Here is an 18,250-nt window from a genome sequence, read left to right as displayed (position 1 = left end):
CCCTGATTGCCTCATGCTGCCATGTTGCGTTCATGCTCTCAGTGCAGCACTGTCAAGTGAGCCTGGATAGTCACACAGTGTACATCGCGAGCAACTTCCTTTTGTCCGAAATAAATTCACCGAGAATGAAATGTCGCACGCAGACCTCTTTTCTTTACTGTTGCATCACATTCCACTGAACGTGATGCAATGTGAACAACAGTAAAAATATCAAACCCTCTGTGTTATGGCGACTATGGTCTTTGGACAAAACTACTCTAAACTAGAAGCGGTAGAAATGCCTTCCTGAAATGATACTGATATCATGAACAATTTACAGAAATTCTGCAATTCCTTTGGGTTTTTCAGTATAAATCGATCAAAACTGAAATAACCTCCTAGGATTTTCACAAAAGACATTTTAGGATCGTATAGGCTAACTTGTACCACAAATACGAGCAGCTGGAAGGAGCACTGATCCGCACTGCAAAAACACAAAATCTGACCAAGTATCTTTGGTCTAATTTCTAGAGCAAACATCTTAGTGCACTTGAAATAAGACGAAACTAACTTACAAGTAACTTTTCAGCAAGATGTAGGAGCTTGTTTTAAGTAAATAATTCCTTATTATTGATGAAAATGTGCTTGTTCTATTGGCAGATTGTTTCACTTATAACAGAACCTTTTTTCCTTGTTATAAGTTAATTTATCTGCCAACGTAAGTAGTACATTTAAAAAAAAAATAATAATAAGGAATTATTTACTTAGAACAAGCTCCTACATCTTGCTGAAAAGTTACTTGTAAGTTAGTTTGTTGTATTACAAATGTATTAATATATTTTGTACTAGAAATCAGACCAGAATTACTTGGTAAGATTCTGTGTTTTTGTCGTGAAGGAGAGACTTTCTATATTAGAGAAAAGACAAAGAAGTTAATTGCAGTAGAAGCTCCTTTGCTGGCTTTATCTAACAGAGGAACACAAGTTTTAAAGTTTTAAAGGATGAAAGAGGACCGAGAGCAACAAGGATAGACTTGGTTAGTGATTGTAGAGTTAGCCTCAGTAGCCTTAAACTGACACAATAAAACCACTTACTTGATTTAAAAAGATAAACTACTGTCCTTTTCTACACAAAACCTTTTGACAGTATATAAATCTCACAGACTATTATAAACTCCGTGGCATTGCAGAGTGTCGCTGTTTTCGTCTGTAGAAATTGGGTCAAACGCCGGCGCCACCCTCTGATGTAATGAGGGTCAAAATGCAAGCAGCTAAGGCTGGAAAAGCTGAGGAAGTTGTCGACGTCTTTGAGGTTCTGTAGCAATATGGCTCAAAAAATTATGGCTGCAGTCCTTCAGTAGAACCGTAGCTGTTTGTGGCTTGACTGACCCTCATTACGTCATGAAATGGCATCTATGGAGGACCAAAACTGACATAATTAAAAATTAAAGGGAGTCTTTTCCTTAAACATGCATTTTGGTCAAGGAATGTATGTATTTAGTTTTTTTTTCATTAGGCACATGAGGAGGGTGGTGTCTTATGGCTTCAACTTCTGCCTATTGGTTGGTTAGCATCACACTTTACTGACTTTATTATTTTTCGTGTGGATGCTCAGACAGAACGTGTGTTTCGGTTAGCGGCTAACTGTTAGCGCCTCTCATGGACTCAGAGGCGCACCGTCGGATTTTTGGATGAAGCGGCCGCTGAAGTTGTCTTCCGATCGAAGGAGTTCCTCCGGAGCTGCCATCTGTGGTGCAGCGATGAGGTGCAGACTTTTCTGTACATCATAAGAAAACTGCAAAATTCAGAGGCAACGAAGAATGAGTTGTTTTTGTTGAGGTCACTGAAGCCTCAGGTTACCAAGTCAGAGGCCATCTTTCCCGCACCCTGACATCCACAGACGCACATCATGTGAGGCCATAAGAATATCATTTTTTTGGGGGAATAAAATGCTGTTTTTGATGATACATGTCAGGATGCCTCCGGACGCTCACTACTACCAAAAGGTGACGGGCCTGTCGCTTAGATTAGGACTGACATGTTGCTTTTCTTGTCTCCTTTCTTCTGCAGTTTGGCCGAACTGAGGTGATTGAAAACACCCTGAACCCAGACTTTGTGAGGAAGTTTGTTCTTGATTACTTCTTTGAAGAGAAACAAAACCTTCGCTTTGATGTGTAAGTGGAAATACTCCTAGAAGCTGCTCTAGTCAGAAGCAACTGTGGTAAAAGCATTTAAAAAAGAAAACAAAACATAAACTCTCAAGATATATAATCATTTTAGTTAGTTCAAAGTATAACTAGTATCAGATAAGGAGTGTATGGTGAACTAAAGAGAATTTGATTGGGGATCCAAGTTAAAGTAAACATGATGTTTTGATTATTTGTTCCTTATTCACTTATTTCTATCAGATCGACCTTTTTAGTTTTTTTTTTTTTACTTTAATCCAGTCCTTTCTCAGTTTGTTATGTTTATTTGTTGCTTGTGTGGAGTTATGGGTCACTCTTAGATCAGTTCCCTCGCCCATGGCGCCATACTTACTACTGATTCTGCTCAAAATCACAAAACGGGCTTTCCAGCATCATTAGCGATCTCCACATGTGAAAAATCTGACTGAGAAGTGAAAAAGGAGAGGCTGACAGGTGAATAGCCCCGGGCGCGGTGCCTTCCTTCCTCCCAGGCTTTATAAAAACCCAAACCTGCCACCAGGCAGAGACGAAAACAGACAAATCCAGAGCGAAAAACGGGACTCTGCGTTTTCTGTGGTGTATTATTTGACACACGAGCAGAGCTTTCTGTGTCAGAAATGAAGAGAACCTGTTTCAAAGACGCCCCTGATGGCTTATCTGCAGATGAAGCCTCTGGGGGGAGTCGGTCGCCTCGAGAGGCGGAAATGAAGCAACACTTCTGGCAGGAAGAGAAAGACTTCAGACAGCATGATGAGCTCCAGAGGGGCTTTTCCTCTTTTCCTCTGCTGCTGATTCACAAATATGTTTTCTTAATTTACTTTAAATAACTTTTGGTGTGAGCCATGTCCAATTATTTCACAGTCACTTGGGAGCTCTCTGTTGCTATCAGTGCTGCATGTCAGCCATATACAGTTCAGAAATATTTTTGTCTAATCCACCTGGTCTTGTTGACCTGAATCTTATTATAAGACCTGCTGAAATGTTCTGTTTCATTAAACTGTAGGTACAATGTGGACATGAGGAGCTGCAATCTGTCCAAACATGTAAGTAGTTTAAGATGTTATTAATGGGAGCCACATTAATCTGAGATCTAACCTGTTATTTCTGTCTAATCTTCCCTCACTACTTCCTCAACCTGCTGAGCAGAAGGTAAGTCATTCTCGTGTTACACAGGCCTCGATTCAGACATTAGCATGGCATTGTGAAAGTGCGAAAGTGAATTTTCTTTTTTATTTCTTGCAAACCCAACTTTTAGAGGTCTGATTCTATACAAAACAACTTCAAATAATATGACTCTTAATAGTTATGTCATTAATTCTGCTTCTTAAAATGATTTTTTCAACACACAGGACTTTGCTTTAGGCTCTATCTACAAATGTTGGGGTATGGTTAAACATACATCAACATGTTTGGAGATGTAATAGACGAAGAAAAAAGAAAAAACGTTTAAGATATTAAAAGGAAGTGAAGGATCGTAAAACCTCTACATGTTGAGGTTTACCATGGTGACCTCTCTCTTTGCTTCGTCCAGGACTTTCTGGGTCAGATATTCTGCACTCTTGGAGAGATCATTGGCTCCCCCGGCGGCAGACTGGAAAGGACGCTCTCGTAAGTGCGGCCTACACGACCACCATCTTATTTTTAACTGGTGACAGTATAAAATTCACTGTCTCACATTTTAATGTTCCTCTATTTTTTTCCCATTTGTTCATGCTTCAGTTTATGAAATGACCATTCTTGACAAATGGAGGAAATGTCAGACATACAGTACAGCAGTTGAGAGACAGATTGGTTGCTTTATCTGAAGGTGTGTGCATAAGCCTGATATGACATCAGTAATGAACATGAATGAGTCTTCGTGAATGTTGTCTTTGAGTGTCAGTCAAGTAAATAATGACATTTTAATCCAAAGTGGCACTACAACTTGCATTAAAAGTCCATTAAAATGTCAACTTTGCATTAAAAGTGCCATTATTTACCAAATGACACTTCATGTCAACAATCATAGACTGTTGTCTATGAAAACCCGTCCATTTTCTTCCGCTTTATCCGGGGTCGGGTCGCGGGGGTAGCAGCTTAAGAAGGGAGGCCCAGACTTCCCTCTCCTCAGCCAATTGTTCAGCTCCTCTGGGGGAATCCCGAGGCGTTCCCAGGCCAGCCAGGAGACATAGTCCCTCCAGCGTGTCCTGGGTCTTCCCCGGGGCCTCCTCCCGGTGGGACGTGCCTGGAACACCTCACCAGGGAGGCGTCCAGGAGGCATCCTGACCAGATGCCCGAGCCACTTGAACTGGCTCCTCTCGATGTGAAGGAGCAGCGGCTCTACTCTGAGTTGAGGCATCCTACCCTCAAACAACTTCCGCAAAAAGACCAGAATATAGCCATCTGCATTTTCTAGGTGAACTAAAAAGCACTTGTGTTGCACATGTTAGCTGAGAAATAACCGAAGTTAGCTTTAGCAAACAAGCGAGAGTAGCTCAATATGACCACATAAAATGACCAATATAATGTTTTTTAAAAAGTACTTACCCGATGAAAGTCATTGTTGGCCCGCCCTCTAGCCTGTGAACATTCACCTCCAGCCGGTAAAAATCCCACAATGCATCTGTTCATTACAAATTTACAGTACAGGTGTAAATTTCCGCATGTGATCCAGCGGTCCAATCACGTCCCGTATGCTTTCCATACACGTTTCAGATCACAATAAAAAGCTGTATTTTCAGAACCAGCCACCTTACTGTATTTTCATGCTGTAGTTTTTACAGCCATTTGTTACAGTGTACTTTTTACTTTTACTTGAGTAATTTTATTGTGAAGTATTTCTGCTCTTACTTGAGTACAATTTCTGGGTCCTCTGCCCGCCTCTGGTTACACTTAGAAGACGTCTTTCTTTCTCTCTATTTCATATTATGACAAACATGTAACTACGCTCTGCTCTTCAGCAGTTGTTCCTTTGCTGCTTCATGCATTACTAATTCAGACTGGTTCCAGTATGGTGAAAAAGAGGCCAGCTTGTGCTTCGGATCCATATTTAAAGTGCTGTAAGCCTGAAGTTCTCTGAGGACTCGGCGGCCTCGCCCCAGCAGAACCGGAGCTGATTTGCTCTCTGTCCGTTTCAGCTGAGCCTGGGGTCTGGCACTGCAGATATCCTCCAGACTCAAAGCTCTGCTCCATGCCTCTCTGCAGCATTTGACAAAGTTATCCACTCAATAGAATCGAAAACCAAATCCAACATGCAGCTATTTATAGTAATCTGAGTGAGGTTCCATGAATTAATTACTTCTAAACGGAAGACACTTCAGCTGACTAAGATGGGATTCAGCGTCTCCAATGTCTTTACTGTGTCAATTAATCTAAATAAAATTAATACATGTGGGAGGATCCTTGATGTTTTTCACGTTTGGTTTTTCAGTAACAGAAAACTTTCAGGCTCTCAGACGGATCCCTGTTAGCAGACAGTTTGTCAGTCGCCTCACCATGTTTCTGACTTTGGCCCAGCCAGCGTTTGGACATTTTCACCTGACAATAACGTGATGAAAAAGCTCCAGACTACATCATTTGAAAGTGGTTTGACCTTTGCCACATCAGGCAGGTTTTGTTGGAGGAGCAGGGCCACCTGTGTGTCCCTTTGACCGCCTGAGTTGCTTTTATGTTTGATGCTTATGGTGCATTCAAGCCAAATGCGTTTCGTGGATGAGGCGCATCTAGTTTACACTCAAAGTCTATGTGGAGGCGCATTAAGGACCGGTTGCGGCACGTTTGGAGCGTTTGACGTGCCAGGTGCATCCAACGCATCCGACAAACTGGCCGGCAACGGAAAACAACAGCTAGAGCGATTTTGACACGTCCAAACGCACCACAACGTGCCCTCGACGCACCTCCACGTAGACTTTGAATATAAACCAGACGCGCCTGATGCTTCAAACACGTCTGGTGTGAACGCACCATCGAGCGCCTGCATTCAAAGTGCACACTCGTCAAACTTGAAGCGTCATATGCGTTTTTGACACACGTAACGCATTTGTGGGCTTCTGGTTGTTGAGAAACGATTGCTTCCTGGAGGCATGGACCGTGTTGAGGTTTTAAATTTTACCCAATTGTTAACGTTTTCTGGTGATGCGTGTAATACTCCAGTCCAATTCTAAGAAGCTTCCTGGAAATTACCTGTGCTCCAAAGAGAGAGGTGCCGATCCGAATGAGGCAGCTGTTAATGCTAACTTGAAAGCGTGGCCAACACGAACTGAACGGCTGTGTTCGCTTCCTGTTCTCTTTCTGTTTAGTTCCTGTTCACTTCCTTCCTGCCATTGCTAAAACTACAGGCACTCTACAATCCTAAAACAGCGCAGAAAATAGACATCATCGTTTCTGACTGCTGTTCGCTGATTGGCCCGGCAGAAAATCCACTGGAGACAATCCGAGTGAATGAGAGAAAGCCCGGACTGTGTTGAAAGTGACTTTTATTTTCTTGCAGATTTACACAGGAAGTCAATAACCAGGCTAATGTCATGCTAATCTTCCTTTCTTTTTTTTGGTCTTGTTTTAATGAAATAGCTTTGAATTTATTTTGTTTGGTAGTAGATTTAATAGTTTGATTTGATCCTCCGTTCAATTCCTTTCGTCTTTTCTATCAGTAGTTAGTCTTCACATTGGTAGCTGGAGAAAGGAGTTAATTCAGCTGTAAAGTTGGACTATTTAGTTAATAAATTCTCAGACTTCATTGGAAATAAGCGAGTCAGTGATCATTCCTCGTTGTGTGAAGAGTTTCTTCTGCCGATGGTCTGAATTCATTCCTTCACAAGAGAGCTTCTTGAATTGGTTCCCTGATTCAACTAAAGAAACTTTGACTTTATTAATAATCCAATTAATAAAGCCAGACATTGGTGAAAATGTTGATTCCCAAGACCTTTCTGTATTTAGATACAGGTGTACCTTAAAAAGTGACCATTGAGTGAAGTCAGACCTCTCCAATGGTCAGTTTGTCTGTTCAGGATGAGCTCAGCGTCTTATCCACATGGAAAGTTGAGGATGTCTGGACACCAGAAGGAAAGAACCCTGGACGTCTTCTTTTTGGAACGTGTTCCGCTGGCAGAAGGTCTCGGTTTAGATCACGACTCTGCAGGAGCAGGATGGATGAACTGGTTGGACGGACATTTACAATGACTTAAAAATCTTCACTGGACAAGTTTGGAAAATCGGTCTTGATCCAGATATTCCTTTGATTCTCTTGAAACTGTTGTGTCGTCTTTATTCCTTAATTTAAAAAAATAAATGTTTTTACGTTTATGTAGGTGTTCTTCTTTCGGTTGGGTTGTAGGAATACTTCAGCCTTTCAGTATGACTTTATAAAGGGTATTTATCACTTTTTTGACAAAATCCTGGAACATTTCTTTTCACAGTAGACTCTAGATCTACTATATGCTCCTCCGAAACCTCGTTGACAATATCCTATCTAGGTTAAAGCTAAAGCTTTTGAGGGCTGCTCTTACTTTTAATAATAAATGACCAGCAGGACTCAGACTTGGAAACACAGAGGAAACTGCTCATCATGCTTGCTGGCTAACGCCTGCTTTCTTTACGCATTAAGAAAATATCTGTAATTTCCAAAATTACCGAATATGTTAGTTCCTGTTGGGGAACATTAATCGGTCACAAAGTAATTGGGTGAAATGTGTCGCTCTCGCGAATGAAAAGTTGGGAGGTGTGATGGCCTGGAAGTTCTGTTCGACGTGTGGAAGCAGAAATAAATCACGAGAGAAATCCTGACCTCGTTTTGAGACTCCTGTGAAGCATAAAGTGGGGGAGGGTGGGGAGAGGGGGCCGTTTAAGTCTGATGTGGAAAGAGTGACGCAGGGACAGAAGGGTTATTATTCCATGATTCGCTACATTTTACTAAAGGTATCCCTGAACAAAATTAGTCTCTTCTGAGAAGCTGGCCCTGCCCGAGTCCAGTTTCTAACCTTGAATAAAGCCCATCACCGATACTAGTGTCTGCACGAAATCCTGATCATTTGGGCGTTACTGCAAAGCGCAGGCGTGCTGTTGGAAAACGTACAGAAGCTCACCGTTATGCTGCCGTGTTTTGTATTACAGATTTATTCTGGCACCTTATTTTATTCACACACAGGATGTGCGCTCGGCGTCAGAGAGGATCCGCTGGGTCTCACAGAGACTCGCTCTCCATGCATTTTAATGAAATTGTAAAGTGTGTGACTGACCTGCTTTCATTCAGAATGCTTTATTTGCTCGTGTTTAATTTCACTGGAGTGTTTTTTTTTTACTTTTGATGGAGCGTTTTCTCCCCCTATTTAGGCCAAAACAGCATGAAACTAGTTTCCTTCCAGAGAGAGCTTATAGGGGGGGGCTGTTTTTTCCATCTCTTCTCATTCAGCATGGCCGCCATCAGTGGCAGTTACGTAGATCAAGTTAATTTTTTTGCTTTTAAGTTACAATATATAAGTTTAAAAATAATTTGTGTTAAATAAAATCTGGTGTAATGCATACATTTCTGTTTTTAAAACATCTAAAGTTCTGTAGAGATGTGTCCAGGGTGGAACCAATGTTCAGTCTGTTGTTTAGGTCAGAGTAGTATTTTCAGTTTGTTTGTTTGTTGCTGTCAGTCCGTGGTAGAGATTTTGAGTTTCGTGCTGTAAACCTTTTCAGCATTTGGTTGACGTGTAGCTGTACGTTTACGAGGCCGTTTGATCCGATAAGCTTTACGGTTTGTAGTTTAAATCTGTTTTGGGGACGGCTGTGGATCCTCTAGAGATGACGACGCAACGACGGATTCTTCATAAAACCAATAAAATGATGCACTGCCCATCCTCTTCATGAGACCGTCTCGGGAAAACAGAGTGTCTTCAATCAGAGGCGTCTTCAAATTCGCTGCATTACAGACTGCTGCAGGAGATCTTTCTAACTGTCATGAAGTGCGGTGAAGGTGGCGAGGCAGACGCAGCGGACCCAGGTGAAATGAAGAAAATGATGGTTATAATGATGAGTAGCACACAAATAATTCCAAGAGTCCAGGCAGCACAGCTAGAGTAGAAGGCTAAGGCTCAAAAACTGGTAGCAACTGGTCACACTAGACATCTGACGGCAGACTTGACTAGACAGCAAGACAGATTTGATAAGGACCCGGCAAAGAACAAGGAACACAGGTGACATTAAATTCACAGGGAGACAATCAGGGGAAACAAGGAACAGCTGCACTCAATCAAGGTTTGACGGGACACAGAAACCTAAATAAACACACAGAAAACCTGCACTAATAGCCATCACTGTCTACAATAACTCTTTGAAGAATCTGAATTAATATGAATTACAACAACATTTAATTTCCCTTTGGGATCAATTAAGTACTTTTGAATTTGCATTTTATGTGTTGGTATGAAGATAAGATGTGTATTCATGACGGAGTTGAGTTCCTGTTAGCCACGTGTCTTTAGAGGTAATGCAGAATATGTTTACATTTTTTAAGTCAAACTAGTGATTTGTGAAGGTTTTGAATTGCATAATATACTTTACTGTTTATTCATTACCTTACTCTATAAAAATGTATTTTTTAAAGTTTTGTACAGGTCTGATGGCACCGTTGGTCACGTGTGTCCAGTTAAACGCCAGCAAAACCCTAGAAACGTCTTGCGTCTGTTACTCAGCTCGGTCGGAGTTGCGTTCAGATTCAGCTCCAAACTCCTCAATAATCCACAGTGGGAAGAAAACGTTCTTCGTCTCCTCTCTCGCCGCCCGATCTATTTGCTCGTTTCACGTCTGGTGTGAAGTTTCCCATCAACTTTCGCAGCAGGCCGGTGTGAGCGCAGAGAGAGACGTACGGAAAAGTGTGTAATGAATCTCCTCCGTTTTTCAGAACGAGGCCGTTGGACATGTTTTCTGTTCAGTGACCAGCTCTGAGGAGACACTAAGTGCTTGTCTCATCTTGTTTTGTATTAAACAAGATGCTTCTCTTGCTGTCGCCTTTGCGCTGACACATTTTCCAACAACATGTCTGCACTCTAGTTACTATACAGTAACAATAATTGATCAGGGTTTAATGAAGATGCGTGTTCTGATGTAAAATGTAAAAATATTTGCATCGGATGCTACGTTATCTGCAAAACTAAGACGTTTGGTGTTTTTCTTTTCATTCTCCATAATGGATGGATTGTGACACTTTGGCCCGCTTCACACTGCAGGCAAAATGAGCTCTAAATCAGATTTTTTCAGTCAGGTTTAAGCCACTCATTTAATTATTGTTTTTTTTTTTATGAGTGACATTAAGCTCCACTTATTATTTTTATTGCACCAATTGACAAATGTCGTCTCAAGATACTCTACAAACACAATGTAAGTTTCACATACATAGTGAGATCAGTTCATCCAAAAAGTTCAATGCGTTTCAGTTTTATTGTAGTTACAAATGAAGTAAAAAATTACTGCAAATATTGAACAGGACGGGTTTTCTATACAGAGAAACCCAGCAGATTATTGCATCAGGTATTTTTCTTCTCTTTTATGATTGGAGCTGCGGTAGTGAATGACCCACTGTAAAAATCAGCTTTTTACACTGAAGCAAACGCAGCATGTCTTTTATGTCGTCGTCAGTAGCTCTGGAAACCTCTATGGCTGACAGGAGAGGAAAGGCGCCGGGTTTGATTGAGTGTGACTGGATCGGGCAGCTGTTTGTTTTGCAGTGCAGGTGACGGGCGGAGACTTACATTTGTTTTCTGCTGCCGCGCGCCTGTTTCCTGTCTCATTCAGGGGGGAGGAATGACAGTCTTTGAAGTAGGAAGCTCCAGAGACATCGCTACAGAAAAAAAAAACATGTCACGAATTTGTAGAGAGTGGAAACAGCAGAGTTACTTTTCCACAGTGTGGGATTCTGGTGAAATATGTGTGGAGGGGAAAAAAAGAACATCTTTTAGAATAAATAAAACTGCAACGATTTTGAGAAATAAGGCAAAGCTCAATCAGGCAGCCATTACAGATGACTTAAGAGTCACCCATCAGTCTGCAAGTCTGAGGCTCTTTGACTCTTTAACTTTTTGGAGTCAAAGGCTTTTGGCTTTGCTCTGTCAAAAGTCACGCTTTTTGACTGCAGGTGAGTCCTGACAGCGACACCAAACAGCATTTCCTGTAGGTGGTTGGTCCGCAGAAGGACTCGACACCATGCCTGGGAGATGCAGGAGAGGCTGTGCGTGTGTGTAATGTGTGTGTGTGTAATGTGTGTGTGCGCTCCAGGCCGCCTCCGCAGAGATGAGCGCGTCCCTGCGGCATCAAGAGTCGACACAATCGCCATCCTGCTCTGACCCACGGAGCATTCCAGATAACTCTTCAGAGAACACAGAGTTAATTGCAGCAGTGTTAAACGAATTTGTTTTTCATTGCACGGTTAGCTGCACAGTGCGATTAAAAGTGCTCTCAAGTCACAACAGTATAAAAGCAAGAGATCAAAGTTCTAGTCACACCATTAATTAAGATTGGCAAAATTATAGAAACACAATGGCTGTTCATGAATGTCGAAATCTGACAATGAAAGTAATAAAATGTTACATTATGTGTTCAGAAATAGACTGCTGGCGGAAGTGAGTTACTTACACTGAAAAAAGAAAATAGTTGAACCAACTTGATTGAATCGCTTCAATTGGTAGCAATTAAGTTTATCCAACTTAATCTAAGTTGGGTTCACGTGACAAATTGAAGTCAGTCTTACTCAAATCATTTAGTTTAGTGATGAGTGATAGTAAACTAAATGCAGCAAAAACTTGCCTAAAGAATTTGTCTATTAAACGGGGTTTACACTGCAGGGACATAAAATCTTACCAAGTAATTTTGATCTAGTTTCAAGTACAAATATCTTAGTAAACTTAAAATAAGACAAAGAATGTTGTTGTTTTAATCAATAATTCCTTAATATTGATGAAAAAGGTCTCGTTCCACTGACAGATTATTTCACTTATCACATGACATTTTTCCCATACTGCTCTCAGGCCCACCAACGCCTCATTGACTTTTGGCAGCGTTGTGTGTGGCTGTGTGTTCTCTGTTCCAGGTCTCCTCACACTCTTTGCGAGAGTGGGAAAAGTCGTTTGGCTTCCTGCAGCTGCTCATTAATCACCGTTAGCATCCTTTCTTACAGCTGGAAGGTCAGGATAGATTGATTAAAAACCAAAACCGCCGTGAGAGGAAACCAGACGAGTCGGAATTATTTGTTGGTTCAAGTCGAGGCGTTTCGGCTGACCTTGTGCACTCGGGGGTGGGGGGTTACGTGACTGCGTTCACAGAGCAGGAGGAGGAGGAGGAGGAGGAAGGCTAGTGACTCCCGAGTTCAAGGGCGCAAACGACAAACAGCAGAAGAGACCGTGCGCATTGTTGCCGCCGTGTGTCATCTTCTCCAGATGTTTACAGCAGCGGCTTTAAATTTCAGTCGCCATTTTAATCAAAAGTGCGTCAGACTGCTCTCTCTCTCTCTCTCTCTCCTGCAGAAGCGTAGCTTCAAGTGGATGGAATGAATTACCATGTCGTGTTGTGAGGTGGAGTGTGACTTAACAGCCACAGGGAATAATCAAGAGGATGAGAAGGGTTTTCTCCTCTCTCTATCCTGGCCCGGAAAACTTTTAATTGCGCTCTCGTCCTCCTGTAGCGCTCTTACAGACAAAACTGAAACGGACCAAACACGAAACGAGCGTCGTTTTACCAGATCTCAAACCAGAGCGAGGACGACCACGGATTGCTGGAGTAAATGCCGCTCCCTGGTTCACCCAAGAATGAGATATTTTAATGCTTTGAAGTGTAGTGGCAGTGATCTGATATTCCAAAGATAGAACTGCGTCTCGGTGGCTTTTAGCCTCTATGTATTCTGAGGCACCGGTTCATGTTAAAGACAGCAACTCCAGCTGGCTTAGTCTAATCAGCTGGGAATCTGGGTCACCAGTTTCAAAGAACATCCCATCTCTTCTGCTTCCTTTTTTTCCACACTTAATTTGAAAGTGTCAACTCTTGTACGACAATGCAGACCGATTATTTCAGCTTTGGGTTTCCGTTAGAGAAACGAAGAATCCCTGCTTATCAGGAAGCGGCTAACAGCCTCTTGTCTTTCTCTGTCCGTCATTCTGCAGTAAAGTTTGTTTGTTTATTAGGATTCCCATTGCTGGGGTCCTCCTGATAAGAAAATAAATAAATAAAAGCAGTTACACACACTTAGCATGAAGTGGTTGCCACAAAAGCTGGAATGAAATGAGGCTTTCATCTTTGATTGATTAGATTTTATGATTTCATCGACCAGCGGTGCACCGATTGCAGTTTTTTTTGGCTGATCGCCGATTACTGATTTGTAAAAAGCCTGACCTGCTGATTCTGATTTTTGACGATACCATACCATACCAACTTTATTTATGAAGCCCTTTATACACCAACAGGACCAAATTGCTGTTCATCATAAAGTACAATGCATTTATAAAATAGAAAAGACTGAAATGCAAAATACATACAGACACAATAAAACATTATAACATTAAACATTATATAAAACGATGGCATTTTTTTTGTCTGAAATGTCACAAATAATAGCAAGAAAGGTGCTGAGTTTGCAACAGTGGAATGACTAATGTTAATAATCGTGCAGACATCGCCTGGTGGGCGGGGCCACCAGTCAAACCTCTCTAATGGGAGGGCAGAAGAGGACAGTGGTTGATTTTTAGACCTTTACTGATAAGATCGGCTTCACATGTAAGTATCGGCCGATCTCAGATCTCAAAGAATTAAGAAAATCGGTGTCAATAAATCCGTGCATCCCTGTCATCTACTAATTTTTGTTTGGCAGTTCATAGGATTACCACTGAATACCTTAACAAAACACAACATTATTGCTTTTGTAGTTTCTGTTCTTTTCTTTTTTTTTTTAAATTTCTCTGACAGTGGGATACCTGGGAAGAAGTGTGGCTCCATCGTCTTCACAGCCGAAGAGCTCAGCAACTGTCGGGTTCGTATTTAATCATAAACTCACAGCTGCTCGCTTGTAAAGAAAAAAAAAAGAATCTAACATGGTGTCATGAAGGTAGACACCTTGGTCTAAATTCATGATAGTCACGCTCCGGTTTCAATTTTGAACTTTACGAAGGGAATTTAATTGACTGTGTGGAGTCTTCAGAATAATTGTCAGCGAAGGCAGGATTAATTAATACTCCTCCTTCGCGATATTGGTGACAGATCCTCATACGTTATTTGATCATTTTAAGCATCAATTTCTCTGCTATATGTTGCCAATAATTAGCCATAAAAGGAGAAAATATTTGTCTGTTTGTGTGTGTGACACAAAACGGCTCTACGTTGCCCCAGTTATGGTCAGTGTTCTGGATTCAACAATGAATTACAGAGACTTAAGCTCAAAAGGACTTAGCTTTAGAAAAGTAACTTATTTTTTAAAGAATGATATCATGTTCTTTTAACACGCTTTTAACAAGTTCAGGATGTTTGAACTATTTCAGCTCTGAAGTTTGTCGCTGTGCAAAAGACCTGAAAACGAGCCTTGTTCTCTTAGGACATAGCCACCATGCAGTTCTGTGCCAACAAGCTGGATAAAAAGGATTTCTTCGGCAAGTCCGATCCTTTCCTTGTCTTCTATCGGAGCAATGAAGATGGAACGTAAGTATGTTTTTATCTACTCAGTTTGGCCTTCAGCCAACACCACTGAGCTAAAAGATGTTTATTTTTCTATCTTGTTACTTAAAGCTAATAAAAATCTACCAGCAGATCGCTCTGCTGGACCTACCCCAACGGCATTCTTGAGCGTTTCCACAGCCACATTTTGAACTGAGACAAACTTATCACATGGTTCCTTATAACTTTAACTTGCTTCTTTGCTTAAAACGGATTCACTTGTTTGACCTCTGTACTAAATGTCCTGCTTGTTGTTACCAGGTTCACAATTTGCCACAAGACTGAGGTGATCAAGAACAATCTGAACCCTGTCTGGCAGTCATTCACCATCCCTGTTCGAGCTCTTTGTAACGGTGACTATGACAGGTAAAGAAAACTTAGTGTGACACAATTTCTTTGACTGATCTACCATTTGAATCCATCATGTGAGCATGTATGCAGGAGTCCTGAATCATCAGAGGCCCGTTTCAGAAAGCAGGTTAACAAGCCCTGAGTAGAAGGCAGATACTCTGAATGAACTTACCCAGCCCTGTGATGCTCACAACATGAGACATCAGCGAGGTAACTCAATTCTGAGTCAAGTTACCCCTGAGTTACGCGTGAGTGCGAGTCCTCATCAGTGGAACGAAAATAACGCGATTCACCATGGCAACGGGAGAAGAAAAGAACCCTGAAAGTCTGCATTAGTGGAATTAGAAATCATTGAGAGTCTCCGTGCAAAGACACACTACAAGCTGAAAGACTGATGATGTTCTGATGATGTTCTGATTTGAACCCATTGACAGCGTGGGATTCTGTGGCAGGTCAGAATAATGCCAGCAGTCGGCTGTGAAGTTTATCTTGGGCCAGTGCTGGTGTTATTGGGACTGTCACAGAAGAAAACTTCACCAGCAGCTGCTCATATCACACTCACTATGTAAAGGTTTCGATTCTTCTTTACAGGAAATGGAGGCATGCTTTATCTCTGTGGCACAAGGAAAAGCACGACGATGACTTTCGGTGTCATTCAGTCCTATTTTTATTGAGTTACCTTAAAGGGGTCGGGGATCAGTAAGAGCTTCTTTTCTGAACCTCGTAATAACAATCAGGTGTTTCACTATGAACATTGTTTTGTGGACATGCGCTCAGCAGGACTGTGGAGCACGACAAGAACAAGAGCGCAGGACAAACCTTAGGAATGTTGGAAAGTATTTTCCCACTTACGTATTTTAGATGATCAAAGACATGGCAAAGAAAACTTGAATATGTGCAAAATGATGTTTCACAAGGATCTGACCATGTTCTTCATGAGAATGTTTTGGGGAAACAAAGCATCTTCACTTAGAGGCTTCTTCAAATTCGACTAATGCAGGAGATCTTTTCCTGTCCACACCCATCACTATCAATAATAACTCTTTGAAGAATTTGAATTAATATGAGTTACAACCTTTAATTTCCCATTGGGATCAATAAAGTATTTTTGAATTTAGAATTTTTTGAAATTTCTTTTTGTGAAATAAAAAAAATCTATGGAAATCCACCCATGGCCTGAGGAGAAAACAATCATTTCCCTTGATGAGTGTGCTGCTCAGCTCTCACTCTCAGTGGAGGCACTGGATTTATTTGAATCCCAGCTTTGGTTACTGTCTGTGGTTTTGTTTCCGTTATGGTTCTGTTCAGTAGGTTTGCTTACAGTGTTTTGTTTATTTGTTTAAGTGTGGTGTAAAAATGTAAAGTTTGACAAAACACTAAACAAAAGTAAGAATGCCTGTTTTCATAACAGAACACAGACATTAAGTTGGGCAGAGGGCGCAGTTGGAGGGTTTTAAATTGTTTAACGGTGAAATGTAAGATTTAAAGGAATAACTTTACTTTGAAAAAGGGCAAAACACCACAACTTCATACTTGGATTGCTTTGTTACCATAGTTAAAACATGATGCTAAGAGATTTTTCTTTGGGATTTAGCTCAGTTTGTCCACAAATACAGCTCAGTAACCATTTATCACTGATTGGTTTTCAGCGTAGCCCCCCTTCTCCAATATTTCACAACATCCATATTGAAATACAGTTAATGGTGCTAATGGTCTTAACAGGGAGAGGCGCCCCTAAATCATATTCTGCTTAGGGCCCCATACAACCTTGGGCCGATGCAGATGAATCCAAGAAGAACAAAGCGTAGGAGTGCTAATTAAGACAATGGTTTTGCAAAAAGAATCTGTCTAAGCATCCAGATAAAAGTGGAGAGGCAACATCTGCGAGGAGTAGAAACAGATGAAAGCTATCCTACGGTAACACATACGGTTTGGGGCTGACCCAGGAGCAACTGTGTCTGTCACTAGAGAGGAGAGTTGTCTGTCTGTCTGTCTGTCTGTCTGTCTGTCTGTCTGTCATCTTTAGCTATCGTGTTTCCTGTTTCTGAATTTCTCTTTTCCTTATTGTTAGGATTCATATCTCAGTCTCACTAATCAAAACAGACATTTTCACATTAATCGGACTCAAATCCGTCACCATTACATTCAATGAAGGTGACTTCATTTCAATATATCCTCACAGTGTTATTTTTAAAGCATGAAAAGCGTCCAAAAAGTTAACTTTCTGACTAAAAGCACCCCCTGTTTTTTGATCTTTCTCTCTCTCTCTACTGTTTCTTCTTCTCCCTTTTATTTTCTCTCCTATCTGTGACTCTCACCTCGGCTCACTTCCCTCCAGGACAGTGAAGGTGGACGTTTATGACTGGGACAGAGATGGGAGGTAAAATCTCTTGTTCGCCGTCTCTCGCCTTTCTTTTGTCCATTTCATTTTCAGGCTCCAGTCAGAGCACCTCAAATGTCACACCAATTTCGTCTAACCCAGGGCGTCTTATTATAGCAGATGGTTAGCTGCGCTTGCCTTGCAAATGCTGCGTAGCGATTCAAAAGTTGTGCGTGGAAGGTTGTCACTGAGAGAACGGGAAGACAGAATGCGGTTTGACTCTCTTTCTGTCTGGTGCTGGGATGCTGTAGAGCAGGGGTGGGCACTCCTGGTCCTCGAGGGCCGGTGTCCTGCAACTCTTAGATGTCTCCCTGGTCCAACACACCTGAATCCAACAGCTGAATCTCCTTCTAAGTGCAGTCAAGTTCTCCAGAGTCCTGTTAACGACCTCATTATTTGACTCAGGTGTGTTGAAGTAGAGATGCATCTAAAAGTTGCAGGACACCGGCCCTCGAGGACCAGGATTGCCCACCCCTGCTGTAGAGGCTCTCCTCTCACTTTACTGGTTTTAATTATAAGACTTGCGGGGGGTTTCCGGCCCGCTGGCTACACGTCTCGGCTTGTCATAATTTGTAGTCTTTTGTATCCAGACTTCAAAATGTGTGTTGTTTAAAGTCATATTGGTAGATTCACGGTAAAGCAGAAAACATATGGCAGTCGTGGGCAGAGTTGGGTAGTAACTAGTTACATTTACTTGAGTAATTTTG

At 41.6% G+C, this 18,250-nt stretch overlaps 1 protein-coding gene across 1 annotated transcript in view; it reads left to right on the top strand.

Moving 5' to 3' along the window:
• LOC102223695 (copine-9-like) overlaps nt 1–18,250 on the top strand; it is a 51,302-nt gene that overhangs the window by 16,838 nt on the left and 16,214 nt on the right. Inside the window, exons 4-11 of the mRNA XM_023353392.1 lie at nt 2,049–2,152; nt 3,168–3,207; nt 3,311–3,313; nt 3,696–3,772; nt 14,072–14,135; nt 14,694–14,797; nt 15,074–15,178; nt 17,502–17,543. Coding sequence (XP_023209160.1) covers nt 2,049–2,152; nt 3,168–3,207; nt 3,311–3,313; nt 3,696–3,772; nt 14,072–14,135; nt 14,694–14,797; nt 15,074–15,178; nt 17,502–17,543 — 539 coding nt within the window. The remainder of the gene's footprint in view (nt 1–2,048; nt 2,153–3,167; nt 3,208–3,310; nt 3,314–3,695; nt 3,773–14,071; nt 14,136–14,693; nt 14,798–15,073; nt 15,179–17,501; nt 17,544–18,250) is intronic.

This window comes from Xiphophorus maculatus, chromosome 20 (genome assembly GCF_002775205.1).
Source record: "Xiphophorus maculatus strain JP 163 A chromosome 20, X_maculatus-5.0-male, whole genome shotgun sequence".
NCBI classification, from domain to species: domain Eukaryota; kingdom Metazoa; phylum Chordata; class Actinopteri; order Cyprinodontiformes; family Poeciliidae; genus Xiphophorus; species Xiphophorus maculatus.
Note: the sequence above shows the minus strand (reverse complement) of the source record. Positions and strands in the feature narration are given on the sequence as shown.